Source organism: Haematobia irritans, chromosome 2, assembly GCF_050003625.1.
Source record: "Haematobia irritans isolate KBUSLIRL chromosome 2, ASM5000362v1, whole genome shotgun sequence".
Classification (NCBI taxonomy): Eukaryota; Metazoa; Arthropoda; class Insecta; order Diptera; family Muscidae; genus Haematobia; species Haematobia irritans.
Window position 1 is genome coordinate 207,146,881 of NC_134398.1, and position 19,484 is coordinate 207,166,364.

The 19,484-nt window shown below is 32.8% G+C and overlaps 1 protein-coding gene across 1 annotated transcript; it reads left to right on the forward strand.

Annotated features, from left to right (window-relative positions):
• The first annotated feature begins 17,994 nt into the window (after nucleotides 1–17,994).
• On the forward strand, nucleotides 17,995–18,848 carry LOC142224952 (uncharacterized). Its single transcript, XM_075294729.1, has one exon. It carries the CDS (start codon nucleotides 18,079–18,081, stop codon nucleotides 18,754–18,756), a length of 678 nt encoding a protein of 225 aa, XP_075150844.1. The 5' UTR covers nucleotides 17,995–18,078; the 3' UTR covers nucleotides 18,757–18,848.
• The last annotated feature ends 636 nt before the right edge of the window (nucleotides 18,849–19,484 follow it).

Here is a 19,484-nt window from a genome sequence, read left to right on the forward strand (position 1 = left end):
GGTTGTTAAATATCATATACCATCACCACGTACCAAATTTCAAGCAGATCTAATGAATTTTGCTTCTCCAAAAGGCACCGGAGGTCAAATCTGGGGATCGGTTTATATGGGTACTATATATAATTATGGACTTATAGGAACCAATTCCTGCATGGTTGTTGGATACCATATACTAAATTCACGTACCAAATTTCAACCGAATGGGAAGAATTTTGCTCTTCCAACGGGCTCTGGAGGTCAAATCTGGGGATCGGTTTATATGGGGCCTATATATAATTATGGACCGATACCGACCAATTTTTGCATGGGAGTTTGAGCCATATATTAACACCATGTACCAAATTTCAACTGAATCAGATTAATTTTGGTCTTCCAAGAGGCTCCGGAGGTAAAATCTGGTGATCGGTTTATATGGGGGCTGTATATAATTATGGACCGATGTGGACCAATTTTTGCATGGTTATTAGAGACCATATACTAACACCATGTACCAAATTTCAGCCGGATCGGATGAAATTTGCTTCTCTTAGAGGCCTCGCAAGCCAAATCGGGGGATCGGTTTATATGGGGGCTATATATAATTATGAACCGATGTGGACCAATTTTTGCATGGTTGTTAGAGACTATATACTAATACCATGTACCAAATTTCAGCCGGATCGGATGAAATTTGCTTCTCTTAGAGGCCTCGCAAGCCAAATCGGGGGATCGGTTTATATGGGGGCTATACGTAATAGTGGACCAATATGGCCCATTTGCAATATCATCCGACTTACATCAATAACAACTACTTGTGCCAAGTTTCAAGTTTGCGTGATTTCAACAGACGGACGGACGGACATGCTCAGATCGACTCAAAATTTCACCACGACCCAGAATATATATACTTTATGGGGTCTTAGAGCAATATTTCGATGTGTTACAAACGGAATGACAAAGTTAATATACCCCCATCCTATGGTGGAGGGTATCAAAATTAAATTAAATTATAAAATTATTGATACGTTTGAATTTTAAATCGAATTAAAAAACAATTTAGGTAAGAAAATAATTTAATGATTGATTTTTAAGTAAAATATTAATTCTCACTAATAAAATTTTAATTAAATAAAAAATCATAAATATAATTTCATTATAAATACAATTTATATATTATTTGTTATACTTTGATGTGATTTATATGATGGCCATGCAAAGAAGTGTAGAAAAAGTGTTCCAATGCAACTTGACATCAAGATAACTGTATCAATCAAGACCACTGTTTACGTGGTGTCATGTGTCAACTACCCTGTATATTCTGATTCTCATATCTTACTTTCTCTGCATACCATTTCTTCTTTAACCCAAATCCTAAAACAAATAAATGTGACTATTTCCAAAAATTTCATTTTTAATAAAAGAGGGTATTAAATATCGAGTGTAGCAAATATTTTCCTTGAAATCTGGCTGGTACTATATCATGTACAAAGACACACATATTTTAATTTTGGAATGGGAAATCTTTAAGTAAACATCCCGAGGTCAAATGTGCAATGATGTATGTCAAACAAATAGACAGGCAGTCTGTCAAGAAAAAAATCACGTATGGAGTAGACTCTCTTCACTATGTATCCGTTAAGAAGCACACACGGTTTTTATGGCTCGAAGTGTTTTCGGTAGGAAAATCGCTGTTGATTTTAACAGATTCAAACTGTCAATCCATCAAACCACCCACTCAATCATTTTCTTTTCCTATCATCAATGTTTATTCAAAGCTTTTATTGGAAAATAATCTGGGCAAAGGTTAGGGTGGAAATATCTGGCATTGTTTATAAAAAAATGGGAACAAGTTTTGTTAGAAATAAACGTTTGACGAAATTTTCTATATACAAGTAAACTTCCAGCGAAATTTTCGATAGAAATTGAAATATTCTACCGAAATAAAATTTTGGAGAAATTTTCAATGGAAAAAAATTGCCATGAATTTCTTTATAGAAATAAAATTTTCTTTATTGAAATAAAATTTTCCTATAGAAATAAAATTTTGGCGAAATTTGTAAGAAATAAGATTGCGACGAAATGTCATTTTATTTTTTATTTTATTTCTAAAATTTGGACGAAATTTTCTATAGAAGCAAAATTTCGACCAAATAATAGTTTGATGGAATTTTCTATGGAAATAAAATTTCAACAAAATTTCCTATAGAAATAAAATTTCAACGAGTTATAGTATCATCTACAGATAATATTATAGAAAATTTGACATAATTTTCTACAGTGTCAAAACTTTGACAAAATTTTCTATAGAAATAAAATTTCGATGAAATTGTCTATAGAAAAAAAAAACAGAAATAAAAATTGGACGAAAATTTCTATAAAAATAAAATTTCGAAGAAATTGTCTATAGAAAAAAAAATCGAAGAAATTTTCTATAGAAATAAAAATTTCGACGAAATTTTGTATATAAATAAAATTTGGACAAATTTTCTATAGAAATAAAATTTTAACAAAATTTTCTATAGAAATGAAATTTTGATAAAATTGTTTATAGAAAGAAAATTGTGATAAAATTTTCTATAGAAATAAAATTTCAACGAAATTTTTTAAAGAAATAAAATTTCGACGAAATTTGCTATAGAAATAAAATTTTGACGAAATTTTCTATAGAAATAAAATTTCGACGAAATTTTGTACAGAAATAAAATCGAAAAAAATTTCTATAAAAATAAAATTGCCATGAATTTCTTGGCGAAATTGCTATAGAAATCAAAATTTCGACGATATTTTCTACAGAAATAAAACTTCGATTAATTTCGACGAAATTTTCTATAGAAACAAAATTTCGACCAAATAATACTTCAACGAAATTTTCTATAGTATTCAAAATTTCGACAAAATTTTGTATAGAAATAAAATTTTAACAAAATTTTCTATAGAAATGAAATTTTGATAAAATTGTTTATAGAAAGAAAATTGTGTTAAAATTTTCTATAGAGATAAATTTTCAACGAATTTTTCCAGAAATAAAATTTATTTATTGTAAAATATAATATCTCGCTGAAGATGATCGCCGATGGTGTATCGAAATATCCGAGAACAGCAATATTTCAATAAAAAGTAATGAAAAACATTAACACCAGCATTTTTCATTAGTCCATGACCTAAAGCCAAACAAATAATCCAAAAATTATGAAATAAAATTTTGACAAAATTCTCCATAGAAAAAACTTTCGACAAAATTTTCTATAGAAACAAAATTTGGACGAAATTTTTTATAGAATAATATGTGGACGAATTTTCTATAGAAACAAAATTTCGACCAAATGATAGATCAACGAAATTTTCTATAGAAATAAAAATTCTACGAAATTTTCTGTGAAAATAAAATTTCACTGCGATTTTTTATAAAAATAAATTTTCGACAAAATTTTATACAGAAATAAATTTTTGACGAAATTTTCTAAAGAAATAGGATCTCGATGAAATTTTCTATAGAAATAAAATTTTGGCGAAATTTTCTACAAAAATAAAATTTCAACGAAATTTTCTATAGAAATAAAATTTCGACGAAATTTTCTACAGAAGTAAAGTTTTGACGAAATTTCCCATAGAAAAAAATTCGACAAAATTTTCTATAGAAATAAAATTGCCATGAACTTCTTGGCGAAATTATCTATAGAAATCAACATTTCGACGATATTTTCTACAGAAATAAAACTTCGATGAATTTCGATGAAATTTTCTATAGAAACAAAATTTCGATCAAATAATAGTTTGACGAAATTTTTTATAGTATTCAAAATTTCGACAAAATTTTGTATAGAAATAAAAATTTGGCGAAATATTCTAAAGAAATAAAAATTCGACAAAATTTCCTACAGCAATAAAATTTCGATCAAATTGTTTATAGAAATAAAATGTTGACGAAATTTTCTACGTCAATAAAATTTCGAATAAATTTTCTATAGAAATAAATTTTCAACGAATTCTTTCCAGAAATAAAATTTTGACGAAATTTTCCATAGAAAAAACTTTCGCCGAAATGTTCAATAGAAATAAAATTGCCATGAAAATTGTCCACAAAAAATAAAATTTCGACCAAATTTTGTATAGAAATAAAATTGTGACGAAATTTTGTATAGAAATAAAACGTAGGAAATTTTTTATAGAAACAAAATTTCAACAACATTTTCTGAAGAAATAAAATTTCGACGAAATGTTCTATAGAAACAAGATTTCGACGATATTTTCTATAGAATTCAAAATTTTCTACAGAAATAAAATTTTAACGAAGTTATCTGTAGATACAAAAAAATTTGATGATATTTTCTATAGAAATTAAACTTTGACGAAAATCTTCTATAGAAATAAAATTTCGACAAAAAATGTCTATAGAAATAGAATTTCGACGAAATAAAATGCGGACAAAATTTTCTATGAAAGTAAAATTTAAAGAAATTTTCTATAGAAATCAAACAAAAAAGCTAAATTTTGATCAACATTATTAGTAACTTGTTCCAATTTTTTTCTTCCCATTCAACGTCATAAAGTTGAGTGTTTATTGTACTACAACAAAATCAAAAAGCGGAGCGGAAGTTCAATGAAACATTACCGTATCGGTAGAAAACAAAAGAATGGAGCAAAAGCATCTCCCCTACTTTTTTTAAATCGACCATGTTCTCTAAAATGAAATGAGTTTTTATTTCGATTCTTAGCAAGAAAAAATGGGGTAAAGCCTGTGTTCTCATGTCTATTGATGTGGTCTACCACCCACAATAAAAAAATCGACAACAACAGAATTGAGAACAACCATTTCTTTCAAACGTTTTTTTTTTGAGATTTTGATTTATTCTCGTAAATCTTTTACGTTAACAACAATCCCCTGCCACATGTTTTGGGCCTACTCCATTACCAAAAGATTCTAAGATATTGCAAGATTACAACAATTCCCTCTACATTCTGTTCGCTATCCCATATAAAAGTCTTCGCAAAATGCATTCATGTGTGAAAAGGTACATTTTTTCTCTATAGTATGAGTGTATTGGGATGAAATTGAAACCTTTTAAGGGAATTCCTTTTCTATTCCCTGTCACGATGAAGCTATCACTACATTGGGATTCTTATTTTGTGATGGATTTTTTTGTTTTTTTATTTCTAAAATAGGGCAACTGATAAAAAAGTTCATAGACATGTGTAATATTGTTATAAGATTTGTTTATATAAAAATGTGGAACATTATGCAGTGTGGCTAAATAGGCGATTCGGTGATAAGGAAAGGATTACAAAGATCGTTAGGTTTATGTGGAATATCCATTTTATTAATTGCATATTGTTTAGGATGGGTAATTTAATGTCATAGGAGTATACCATAAAAAAAATAGATATCTGTTGTTTTTAAATTAAATATTGTATTAATACTCAGAAAAAATATCACCAAAATATTACCAATTTAAAAGTTGATTGAAGTTTAAAATTTTTTCAATTTATAAATTAATTGATATAATTAACTTTAAGTCAATGATTGAAATTTTATAAATTTTTAATTAAAAAATTAATTGATACCATTTACTTTTCAGTCAAACTCGGAAAACTAAGTCAGTTAAGAAAGGGAGGGATTTTTTTTAAATTTGTAAATAAAAATTTATTTCAAACAATCAATGTTTAATCAAACGAAACATACAAATTCAGATAAGAAAGTAATTGAAAATAGTTTCGATTTTAATTCAAAAATTTAATAGAGTTTTGCAATCAACATCAATTAAAATGTTAATTGAATCAATTAAAAAAATTAATTGAAATTTTCAAATAAAATCAATTAATTTTTTAATCAAATATTTTTTTTTGTACCCAATTAAAACTGTTATTGCTATAATTTTCATGATTGAAGACATTGCAATTAAACAAATATGTACAGTAGTAAGTTCGGCCGGGCCGAATCTTAAATACCCACCACCATGAATCAAATATAATAGTTTACTTTGAAAACTCTTCGTCGTAGCGGGTTACTTGATAATATATAGCATTTTGTGGGTTTTATGACAAATCTTCTCCCAAGCAAATCAGTTCAACCAGTACGCTTCCCGAAGAAAAAATTTAAAGATTCTACCTATGAAGACCAAATCAGATTCTGGATTTATGAGAACCAATTTTGTTTGAGTTTTAGAGAAATCATAAACATGTGGTGTATATGATGAAATAACGCCTTGATTTGAAATCTTAAATCTGTAGATTTTTTCTGCCATTATTTAAACGCATACGATGAGTAAAATGTGGAAATTTTACTTTCAATTTCAAGCAATTTTCATGATCAGTGCTCCTGCTATACCCCCAAAGAAGTGTTTTCTTTTCTGAGGAACGAAATTTTAGACAAGCAAAGTTTTCTTTTGAAACAAATTTTAGAGACAATCGTTGAATCGCCTATCAAAAATTCGGATTAGTTTACTCTAAACGAAAATACTTTATACGGAAGGGGAATTTCGTTTGTCTAAAATTTCATTCCGGAGGAAAATATTTTCTAAACGAAAATACTTTATACGAAAGGGGAATTTCGTTTGCCTAAAATTTCATTCCGGAGGAAAATATTTTTTCTTTGGGTGTATCCTCAAGAAGTTAAATCGGTCTATATCGATGCCTTGCCAAATGGACCGGTACAAATAAATGCGATACAGATTTTTGAGGGTCTAAAATTCCAGTATATTTATATTTTTGTGCAAATCGGATAGAAGCTCAAGGAGTTAAATCTGGAAATCGGTCTATGTGGGGACTATACTAAAACATGGGTCGACACACACCATATTCGGCTGACCTATTTGCGGTCAGCCGGATTCCAGAAGTTCTAGAAATAAATTCGGGAGTTAGGTCTATGTGGTGGCTATACCAAAACATGGACCAATACTCACCACCTCTTAACGTTCCTCAAATACCTCTTGAATTCCGCTTACATAATTCGGTGAAAACTACGAATTCTAGAAGCCCAAGAAGTAAAATCGGGAGATCAGTCTATATAGGGGCTATACCAAAACATGAACCGATACGGACCATTTTCGACACACCTCTTTATGGTCCTAAGATACGTCTATATTTCTAATTTCCGGCAAATTGGATAAAAACTACGGATTCTAGAAGCCCAAGAAATAAAGTCGGAAGATCGCTCTATATGGGGGCTACACCAAAATATGGACCAATAGGCACCATTTGCGACACACCTATTTGTGATCTTAAAATACCTCTAGATTTTCAATTTCAAGCAAATCGGCTAGAAAATATAGTCTCTAGATGCCCAAGAAGTAAAATCGAGAGATCGGTCTATATGGGGGTTATACCAAAAAATGGACCGATACACCTCAATTTCGGTACACATATTTGGGGTCCCAAAATACCTCTAGATTTCCAATTTCAGGCAAATCGGGTAATAAATACAGTTTCTAGAAGCCCAAGAAGCAAAATCGGGAGATCGGTCTTATGGGGGCTATACCAAAACATGGACCGATACGGACCACTTTCGACACACCTCTTTATGGTCCCAAAATACCTCTAGATTTTCAATTTCAGGCAAATCGGATAAAAAATACAGTTTCTAGACACCAAACATCGGGAGATCGGTCGATATGGGGATATACCAAAACATGGACCGATACGGACCATTTTCGGCTCACCTCTTATTGGTCCTAGAATACCTCTACATTTCCAATTTCAGGCAAATTGGATAAAAACTACGGATTCTAGAAGACCAAGAAGTAAAAGCTATACCAAAACATGGACCGATATCCCCCATTTTCGACACACCAATTTGTGGCCGATAGACACCATTTTCGGTACACATTTTGATGGTCCTAAAATACCTCTAGATTTTCAATTTCAGGCAAATCCGATAGAAAATACAGTTTCTAGAAGCCCAAGAAGCAAAATCGGGAGTTCGGTCGATATGGGGGCTATACCAAAACATGGACCGATACGGACCATTTTCGACACACCTCTTTATGGTCCCAAAATACCTCTAGATTTTCAATTTCAGGCAAATCGGATAGAAAATACAGTTTCTAGACGCCAAAGAAGCAAAATCGGGAGATCGGTCTATATGGGGGATATACCAAAACATAGACCGATGGGCATAATTTTCGGCACACTTTTTTTGGTCCTCAGGTACCTCTAGATTTTCAATTTTAGACAAATTGAAATCGGTTTATATGGGGACTATATCAAAACTTGGACCGATATAGCTCATCTTCGAACTTGACCTGCCTGCAAACCAAAAACGAATCTGTGCTAAATCTCAGGACGATAGCGCCATTATTGAAGGCTGTAGCGTGATTACAACAGACAGACGGACATGCTTATATCGTCTTAGAATTTCGCCCTGTCAAGAATATATATACATTATATAGTCGGAAATCGATATTTCGATGTGTTACAAACGGAATGACAAATTTATGTTGGTGGGTATAAAAATGAATTGAATCAATTAATTTCGTGATTGAATCAGAACATTTTTTTGTAACTTTTTTGAAAATATTTTTTGGAAATATTTACCTAGTTTGTGTTAATTTAATGTAGAATACAAAAGGAATTTCTTGACACGATGAAGCTATCACTACATTGGGATTCTTATTTTATGATGATTTTTGTTTGTAAAATAAAATGATAAAAAGTTCATTACGAAATTATTGATGACATTTGACATATAATTTGTGAACCAGTTCATACCATGTATGAAAATGTTCTTATTCTTGATAAACTGATTCTACACTTTTTTGAACCACTGTCCAATACTAATTACTGACTCCAATTTGTTTTTTCAAACTTCCCATGGATTCATTATGTATAACATAATAGTAGACATTAAAAATATGCTTCCTAATTAACCAAGTATAATACATTCATAAATAGTGGTCATATTTGAGAAGGGGAGGAAATAAGCCAACTTTAGTCTTTAACAAATAAACAAGGAACACAAATGCCAACCACTTTGACCACCCACCACAAAATATGGTAGTAAAAGCAATCTACCAGCAAAACTTTGTGGGGAAATTAATCAACGAATATTTATCACCAGGAATTTTATCAATGTGGATTTTTTGTTTTTGTTGACATACAAATGCGGTAACCAAGCGGCAAGGAATTTTGTTAAACAATTATCAGTTATCAGTAGAGGTAATCTTCTCATATTATCTCATTTATGGAAATTTGATTGAAGAGTAGATAATGTCTGATTAAAACTTTGATTCACAAGATTCACAATGGAAAAATTAATAAAATCCATATCCTTGTAAGGTCCTGTTTTCACTTTGGTTGGTTTGTAAATTCTGATATAATTCTCATTTAATTTCCAGAATTTATATCATATGTTTTGTAAAGAAGTTGGTACTTCAGTTTTCAAAATCCGATTTTCTTCATTAGAGTATTCATCATGGTCTGGAGCATTAGCAAAAAAAAATCCTTAAATCTACTCCTGAAGTACTTTGAAGTAAACACACATACGAGTATATTGTTCCAGAACATGAGTGGGTGTGTGTGAGTCTTTTTTCTCTGAAACCACATTGGGAATTACACATGATGAAAGGTATCATCATCATCATTCCATTCCTGGCTTATGAATGAGTGAATGTTTTTGGTCGTTTTGTTGATATGATGGATATGTCATCTCATCATCAAAACAATTTTGATGAGTATGAGGCAGAATATTCCTGCAGGATATAGATGGTTAAAATGGGTATTTTGTTTGTATACGCTTATATGCATGGGTATTAAACGAAATGAGTGAGAGAGTTAGAGTAGATTCAAGAGGCTTAGTGAGTCTCGAGGGAAATTTATTTAAGCCGTTCATTATAACAAATTTTACCACATGTTCCTATTACTTTTTTTTGCAAATTGGAAAAACAGTGTATTTGAATCTTTTGACAACAAGAAAAAATCCGACAACTTCAAATCATGGATATGCAATGCAGAAAAACAAGGTTATTATATTGGTTAAAGAGATCTGAGGCGATGTGCAAACTTCTAGGGTCCTAAATAGGGAAGGTTAAAAAAATGTAAAATTCATCTTTTTCAAATCAAGGATATGTTATTATGTCATTTGCCCTAAAAGAAGGACAAAAACAAGGTTATTATATCTGTCAAATATAGCTCAGGTTATGGTTGAAGTCCAACTACCAACGTCTTCGCACAATACAAAGCTTTCAAAACATTTCAAAAATCAACTTAATTTATTTGAAATTTTCAGATAGTAAAATTTGTTTGGAGTAACAACCATTTAAGGTGCAATAGTTAGCATGCCCGCCTTGCATACACAAGGTCGTGGGTTCGAATCCTGCTTCGACCGAACGCCAAAAAGTTTTTCAACGCTGGATTATCCCACCTGAGTAATGTTGGTGACATTTCTGAGTGTTTCAAAGCTTCTCTAAGGGGTTTCACTGCAATGTGGAACGCCGTTCGGACTCGGCTATAAAAAGGAGGTCATTGAGCTTAACATGGAATCGGGCAGCACTCAGTGATAACAGAGAAGTTCACCACTGTCGTATCACAATGGACTGAATAGTCTACGTGAGCGTGAGATATCGGGTTACTATCTAACCTAACTAACCTAACCATACTACTGTGGACTGTTCATATTTTAATATCTGGACTGGAAAGTGATGAATTCATACCTCTCATTATCACCTTTACCCCCATTGTCTTAAATTCGACCTAATTAAGTGTACGTTCTAGAAATTTTCAGAAAAGCAAATAGGTCTTCTTTAGTAGGGTATCTACTGATTCAATCAAGAAATTAATTGATCAAACTAATGTTTTAATTGAAATGTCTTCAATCACAGAAATGATAGTATCAATTAAAAATTAATTGAAAGTCAAAGATTAATTGAATTAATTGCGACTTTTAACTATTGTGATTTATTTTTGTTTCAATTAAAAAATTTGTTGAATCAATTAAATTTTTAATTGCATATTTTTTAAAACTCAATTAAGACTTTATTTGTATAGGGGAAGAACATGACGTTTTCTTAACACCAAACCGAATTATTTACCTAACTATCAAATACACAGAAAATAAATCACAAAAATATTTCCAATTAAAAAGTCAATTGAAGTTGAAACATTTTCCAATTAATAAATTAATTGATACAATCAACATTTTAATCAAACTAAAAACAGATAAGAAAGTAATTGAAAATAGTTACTTTTTTTAATTCAAAAATTTTTGTAATCGAATCAATTAAAAATTAATTGAAATTCTTAAACCAAATTAAATAATTTTTTAATCAAAAAAATTGTTTTTGTGCCCAATTAAAACTGTGATTGATTCTATCATTTTCGTGATTTCGTGAACCCATTTCAATTGAAAATTGAATTGGATCAATTAATTTCGTGTGTGAATCATAATTTTTTTGAGTGTACCATGGAAATTCCTGTGTCAAAAAAGGAATTATTAGGTTTTTGATATCTACACGCAGAGAAGGAATATTATAATGGAGTAAAATGTTACGAGTATTTTCGATGGGAAGAAAACATTTTTGCCGAAAAAATTTCGTTTTCTCGCCAAACAAAAGGTGATCATAAACCTTCTCTGGGTGTAGATTGGGTGCCACTTCATACCCTCCACCATTGGATATACCTATACTCTCCCTACTGATTTCGTCATTCCGTTTGTAATGCATCGAAATATCCCAGCAAAAAATGAAGCACTATTTCAGCAGGATTGTAAGGGAGAGATGCAGTACCAACTGCTTACAAAACAACCGAATCAGGGCTGATTTTTGTGAGCGATGTCCCGATTTAGAGCAGCTTCTACATACCACTGATATAAATGCTCATTTTAATAGAAATATTGCTTAGAAGTGATTGGTCTCAGGCCCCATAAACCCAGCAAAAAATACTTCAGCAGTAAGAGTTTAATAGCGCTTTTTGTTATACAATAAAGTAGGCAGTGCATCCACATTGCATGAATCTGTGGCAATAACGTAAATAAGTAATCAAACTAGTGTATGATCATTCGTTTACGTTATTTCAACCAATTCATGCAGTATAGATGCATGAAAGGTAGTGCTGGTTGCCTTCATGCCAACAATATATATCACTTTTGAGCAATATTTCCATTAAAATGAGCAATTATATCAGCGCTATGTAGAAGCTGCTCTAAATCGGGACATCGCCCACAAAAATCAGCCTTGATTCGGTTGTTTTGTAAGCAGTTGGTACTGCCTCTCTCCCTTACAATCCTTCTGAAATAGTGCTCCATTTTTTGGGAAGTATATATATTCATGGAGTTGGTGAAATTCCGACTCGAACTAGCAATGGCTATTCAACCCTACAGCACTGCAGGACTACTTCCTGGATGAGCAAATTTCATCAGCTAACAGTTGAATTCTGGTACATAATGTCACTATATTCTCTCTAAAAATCATACAAAAATGGGTCCATAAAGTTCCATAATTATATGTAGCCCCCAGATTTGAGAAGTCAAATCTGGAGCCTCATGCATGAGTACAGTTCACCCGATCTGGTTAAAATTTGGTATTATATGTCACTATATGCTCTCTGATAATCATGCCACCGTGGTGTACTGTTTAGCAAGCCCCCTTTCATATAAAGGGTCCTAGAGTAGTTATTATTATTGTTGTATATTGTGCTTTTATTAAAAAATTAAGTAAACCAGATATGAGTGATATGATTTAGCGGTTGGCATCGGAATCGAAATGTCGACTCTTCAACTTTAATTAAAATTTGGAAAAGCGGACTTTTTGAAAAGGTCGAATTTTCAAAGTTATATTTTTTTAATGACTAAAACTTTCGACTTAGATGTAGTTGAAGACTACAACAGTCACGTATTTGTTTTATATTGGTGAAGTCCCACGAAGATCTATTTTCATCCAAATTGCTGTAGATTTGCTTTGCACCAATAATTTTATGCATCAAGTGTCGCACATTCCAGTATAGGAGTTAAAATTGTGCAAAAAAGGTATAGAACCTAACCCAAGACCAAGACGCGAAATATTCGTCCGATTTTCTTGAATACTTATTTGATAATTGAAATGGCATCTAATCCCATAGATACTATTGAGTATGTAATAACAATTTAAATATTAAAAAAATAGACAACCTTTATGAAAAATTCCGTTTGGTCGAAACATCGGACCAAATTTAAAAATAAAAAATCGTTTAAACCAATTTTGATGCGATCGGACCAATTTTGGCTACGCTGCGACAAACATCCGTTTGGTCGAAACATCGGACCAAATTTAAAAATAAAAAATCGTTTAGACCAATTTTGATGCGATCGGACCAATTTTGGCAACGCTGCAACAAACATCTTCTCCTGGCATCATGTTTGGCATGTGGAATGCTCAATTGTTTAAATATATAAATATTCAATATATTAACAAAGACCCAACTTTTAAAAATGACATTTTAGATAAGAAATCAAATAATTTTCTCTGCTTACCATGCCAGTGAAGACGTTAGTCTATCATCAAAGGAAGTCCAAGAGCTCTATATAAAATAGCCACCCTATAGATTTGAAAATACTTAAAAGAGACACACATATCTTATCAATCCAAAAATCTATCTAAATAATCATCACCCTCCATGATACGCAACAGAACCCTCCCTCCTCCATTATAGTCCTTCTTGATAGATTTCTCAATGTCTTCGTTCTTGCCATGGAACAGGTGGGCGTTGATGTAATTAATGCACATCGTCAGCCGGCAGTCGTCTGTTTAGCTATTTCAAAACTGTGTAAAGCTTTCCATTTTGCCATGCCAGTATGAGAAAGCTAATGAATATGATTATTTCTTGTGTATCCTGTGACTTTTATCTATTAACTCAATATAAATCGTCACTTTGTTAAAGGACACAAACAACAACAGCGATAGTACCAGCATGAAAACAATGTTCAACGATTTCGTAAAAAAGGGTTATTTTGATATATTACCCATACTGTCGTCCATAGAGGGAAACAATCGCAAAGGGATGTACCAGAAATTGTAGCGGAAATTCAATTTTACTCCCAAAATCAAGATAACATTGTTTTCGATAAAATGTTCATTTATTGTCTTTTGGAAGGTACATATACATTTGAAATGTTGTTGGTATATGAAAAACAACTTGCGACATACATAAATAAATCATTATGATAAATGTTTTACCACCAAAAGTATTAGTGTATAAACACAATCATGGCGACAATCGGTATGTTGTGTCACTTTAGTGCCTTGTTTTTGTTACAGTTGGTTTCTTCTTCAACCGTTATTATTATTTTGATTTCAGCTTAAAATCATGCGTTGACTAAACTAAAAGAGTAGCTTAACACACAGAGGAAAAGTATCTTTGTCAAATTTATTTGGGCAAATCCCTTTAGAGTGCAGGATGTTTGGACGGCCGTTTCGGAATTAGCACATTCCTCATCAGCATCAACCAATTATCGTAGTAAATTCGTATAATTCACTAAACCCAAAGTAAATTACACTATAATATCCTCGAAAACAAAAGTAAGTCAACTTTGTTTTAATAAATTTGCACAGGAAAAGTGATATTCCTTTCCGATTTGAATGCAGTTGGCTGCGTGCATTTTGAGCGTACTTCCTCTTCCTTCATTTGTTTTGTTTTTCACTAATTTATTTCTTTTTTTTCCTTGTGCCACCAAATGTCAAACTTTTCGAATATCTTTTTACTAAAGGGTGATACGGTCAAAATTTGGTCAAGGGAAAACGCGTGTAAATCGGTGAAATCGTTTATTTAAAAAATCAAATTAAATTTCTTTTTCAAGTTCAATTAGTATAAAATTCAGGAAAAATATTCAGTTAGGCTTTCGCTTTTCCAAAACCGAATTACCGAGCCTCACGCTTGACATTTGCCATCAGATTTTGTACAGCCACCTTGTCCACCTTCTTCGCAGCATAAAGCCAGTTTGCCTTGAACTGCTGCTCGTTCTTAGCAGTTTTTTTGGTCTTCTTTAGGTTCCGCTTGACAATAGCCCAGTATTTCTCAAATTTTTCAAGTTCAATTAGTATAAAATTCAGGAAAAATATTCAGTTAGGCTTTCAAATCCGAATTGCCGAGCCTCACGCTTGACACTTGCCATCAGATTTTGTACAGCCACCTTGTCCACCTTCTTCGCAGCAGAAAGCCAGTTTGCCTTGAACTGCTGCTCGTCCTTAGCAGTTTTTTTGGTCTTCTTTAGGTTCCGCTTGACAATAGCCCAGTATTTCTCAATTGGGCGGAGCTCTGGCGTGTTGGGAGGGTTCTTGTCCTTGGGAACCACCTGCACGTTGTTGGCGGCGTACCACTCCATGGCCTTTTTACCGTAATGGCAAGATGCCAAATCCGGCCAAAACAGTACGGAACAACCGTGTTTCTTCAGGAAAGGCAGCAGACGTTTATTCAAACACTCTTTCACGTAAATTTCTTGGTTGACAGTCCCGGAAGCTATGAAAATGCTGCTTTTCAAGCCACAGGTACAGATGGCTGCCAAACCAGATATTTCTTTGCGAACTTTGACAGTTTTATGTGCTTGAAAATATCTGCTACCTTTCCCCTTCCTTTTGCCGTATAAAACTCCTGTCCCGGAAGCTGCTTGTAGTGGGCTTTGACGTAGGTTTCGTCGTCCATTACCACGCAGTCAAACTTCGTCAGCATAGTCGTGTACAGCCTCCGGGATCGCGCTTTGGCCGTCGTAGTTTGTTTATCATCGCGATTTGGAGTCACTACCTTCTTGTAAGTCGATAGTCCGGCTCGTTTTTTGGCTCGATGCACGGTTGTAGACGATACACCCAGCTTATTTGCGGCATCTCGGAGAGAGAGGTTAGGGTTTCGCTTGAAACTACCGGCAACTCTCTTTGTCGTCTCAGCGGCTTCCGGTTTTCGATTTCCCCCCGATCCAGACTTCCTGGCTGTCGACAAACGTTCTCCAAACACTTTAATTACATTTGTAACGGTTGATCTGGCAACTTTTAGCGATTTTGCCAGCTTTGCGTGCGAGTAGCTCGGATTTTCGCGATGCGCGAGCAAAATTTTGATACGCTGCTCTTCTTGCTTGGACGGCATTTTGACAACTGAAGAGTGAATTCCAAAATCGAAATAGGAGCAACATTCTACACACACACACACACACCTTCAAAATGAGGGGTGTTCAGGTTTTTTAAATGCAAAATTGAAAGAAATACGTCAAGTTTATATTGACCAAATTTTGACCGTATCACCCTTTATGTTTTGCCAATTTTTAATTAACACCTTTTATTCTAAATTTTTTTTTTGTAAATTTTTGGATCCAGATCTCAAAGATTACGATGAAAATATCCCGTGAAAAGTTTCTATAGTAGGAAAAACAGTTTCTACTACGAGGAAGGTATTTCGTGAAAATGCAGATATAATAATTATTTGGTAAAATTATAGAAGCAATAATTTTTAAATTCGTTTAAAAAACTTTTACAAATTATTAATCCGTATTGGTTCATACTTGACGATACTATCAAGTGTGTGTGAAACTTTGGCCTTTGGGCCATATAAGTGAATGTCGTTCAAAAGACATACACGCAGAGAAGGAGTATGGTCACCTCAAACATGTTTCAAGAGCAAAATGTTATTTTTGGATGGTGACCATGTAACATGTTCGCCGCAACTATGTTATTTTCTCAGAAATTATGTTTATGTTTTCGGAAAGCATGTTATGTTTGGCGAGAAAATAACATTTTTGCGACAAACATGTTACATGGTCACCATCCAAAAATAACATTTTGCTCTTGATACATGTCTGACGTGATCATATTCCTTCTCTGGGTGTATATGGAAGCTATATCTAAATCTGAAAGAATTTAGCATGCATAGGTAGAATGCTAATTTCACTATATCTACAAAATGTCACGCAAACCGGAGTAAGTTTTTGGCCTCTGTGGTGATAGGAGTATAAATCGGGCGAAAGATAGATGGTTGCTATATCTAACTCTGAACCAATTTAAATAAAGTTGGAACCATTGACGGCTCTATCAAATGTACTCTTTGCACAAAATTTAGAGCACACCCTTACCAAAGAAACTCTGGTCTCTGGGCCATATAAGTGCATATCAGGCGAATGATATATGCAAGCTATATCTAAATCTGAACCGATTTCGCTAATATTTTGGAAGTTTGACAAGACGCACAAAATATTGCCTTCTCCTACAGGCTCCAAAAAAAATCAAATTTGTATATCGGGTTGTATGGGGTCACAATGTACTGAACTGCCTAAATGAGCCTAAAAATAAATTGGGCTGCCACTTTAAACTATGGGGTCTGTATACATTTATGGACTGATATGGCCAACTTATTAATTTTTAAATTAATATCAAATTAATTTTACTCTTCCAGGAGGCTCCAGGTGCTGCGATATGGGACATTTACAATAACAGGTTGGCTAATAAGGCCCCGGTCCAACAAAGAAAACACATTTTTTTTACGAAATTCGTTTTTATTATTCAACATAGTTCCCTTCAAGAGCGATACAACGATCATAACGACCTTCAAATTTGTTGACACCATTTTGGTAGTACTCCTACGGTTTTGCCTCAAAATAGGCCTCAGTTTCGGCGATCACCTCTTCATTGCACCCAAATTTTTTCCCTGCGAGCATCCTTTTGAGGTCTGAGAACAAGAAAAAGTCGCTGGGGGCCAGATCTGGAGAATACGGTGGGTGGGGAAGCAATTCGAAGTCCAATTCATGAATTTTTGCCATCGTTCTCAATGACTTGTGGCACGGTGCGTTGTCTTGGTGGAACAACACTTTTTTCTTCTTCATATGGGGCCGTTTTGTCGCGATTTCGACCTTCAAACGCTCCAATAACGCCATATAATAGTCACTGTTGATGGTTTTTCCCTTCTCAAGATAATCGATAAAAATTATTCCATGCGCATTCCAAAAAACAGAGGTCATTACTTTCCCAGCGGACTTTTGAGTCTTTCCACTAAAACATCTCAACCCGGTGTGAACGGTGAAATGTTTTGGAAAACCAAATGAGGAAAACGAGTCGGTGGGAACATAGCATAACATAAAATTATTTGTTTACTGTCAATCACATACAAAATTAGAAAAAAAAAAAAACAAAAAATATTGAAATATACATAAATTTATTTCGAATGTTGAATCCAATAGAAAAGCCTATCCAGAAATCACCAGAAATGAAGCAAAACCAACTGAGAATTCCAATCAATAATATTTTAGGTCCCTTTCCGGATGAACCCATAACAGAATGTTTAGATCGTTTATTGTATTATCTTAGAGGATGTAAACTTTTTAAATATTTCACAGACTCGCCGATCAATAGTGCAAGAAATGATGACCCTTTAACAACAAATACACATAATGGAATCTCAAAGGATTGCTCCGAATCTCGAAATAATCAAAACTATGGACCCAGAAATAAAACAGACAGTCCCATTTGTGTATTAGCACCTATCGAGTCTATGAATTTCAAGAATTCTTCAAAATCTAATTACCGAAAACAGGAGATTGCTGGAGAACAAAAAGAACATAGCTTTGCACCACAATTGAAACGTTCCTCCTCCCTAGACTCCTTGGTGAGCAAGAAAATAAAAGGAAGTTTGTATAATGAACCTATAAAATCATCATCTAAATGGCTATGTACCAAATTACATAATTATTCGAATGGCTGTAAGGTTTATGAAATCTTCACAAATTCTTCAAATCTCTCTTATCCACAAAATCACGATGAGAATAAGGAGCAAAAAATTATTTTTATTACCTTGCCATCGGGCAATATAATACCATTTGAAACTTTGAAACGGCACTGTTGAATGGACATAATTAAACCTAATTAAGTGTAAATCACTAAAAGATGATAATACATTTTTCGTCACAATAATAAATTCGAAAGTGGAAAAAAGTAGCATTGGTCGATTGTTTAAGTTATATTGAAAGGATTAGAAATCATCTAAGAGAATGAAATTAATTAATTATTATCCAATTTGGTTGAAATTTGAAATCTAGAGGTATTTTATTTATAGTTGATACTACATTTATAGTAAATATAATATTAGTATAAAAATATAAAAAGCATTGGCAACTGAGGCCATCAGCTAAGAGGTATGCTAAAAGTGGTGAGTATCGGTCCTGGTTTTGGAATATCCCCCATATAGACCGATCTCCCGATTTGGGATCTTGGGCTTCTAGAATCCGTAGTTTTTATCCAATTTGCCTGAAATGAGAAATCTACAGGTATTTTAGGACCTTAAATATGAGAGCCGAAAATGGCGTGTATTGGTCCATGTTTTGATTTATCTCCCAAATAGACCAATCTCCCGATTTTAGTTCTTGGCAGGGATGGAAAATACAATTTTTAAGAAAGTACAAAAAAGGTATTTTTCTGAGCGAAAAGGTACTTTTTACTAAATTTCAACAAAAATTTTTAGACTGAATTTTAAAGAAAATAAAATTTTGACAAATTTTTTTATCGAAATAAAATTTTGAAAAAAATTTCTATAAAAATAAAATTTTGACAAAATTTTCTATGTAAATAAAATTT

What these genes read in the sequence shown, in the direction of transcription:
- LOC142224952 (XM_075294729.1), top strand. Translation starts at nt 18,079, where the DNA reads ATGTTGAATCCAATAGAAAAGCCTATCCAGAAATCACCAGAAATGAAG.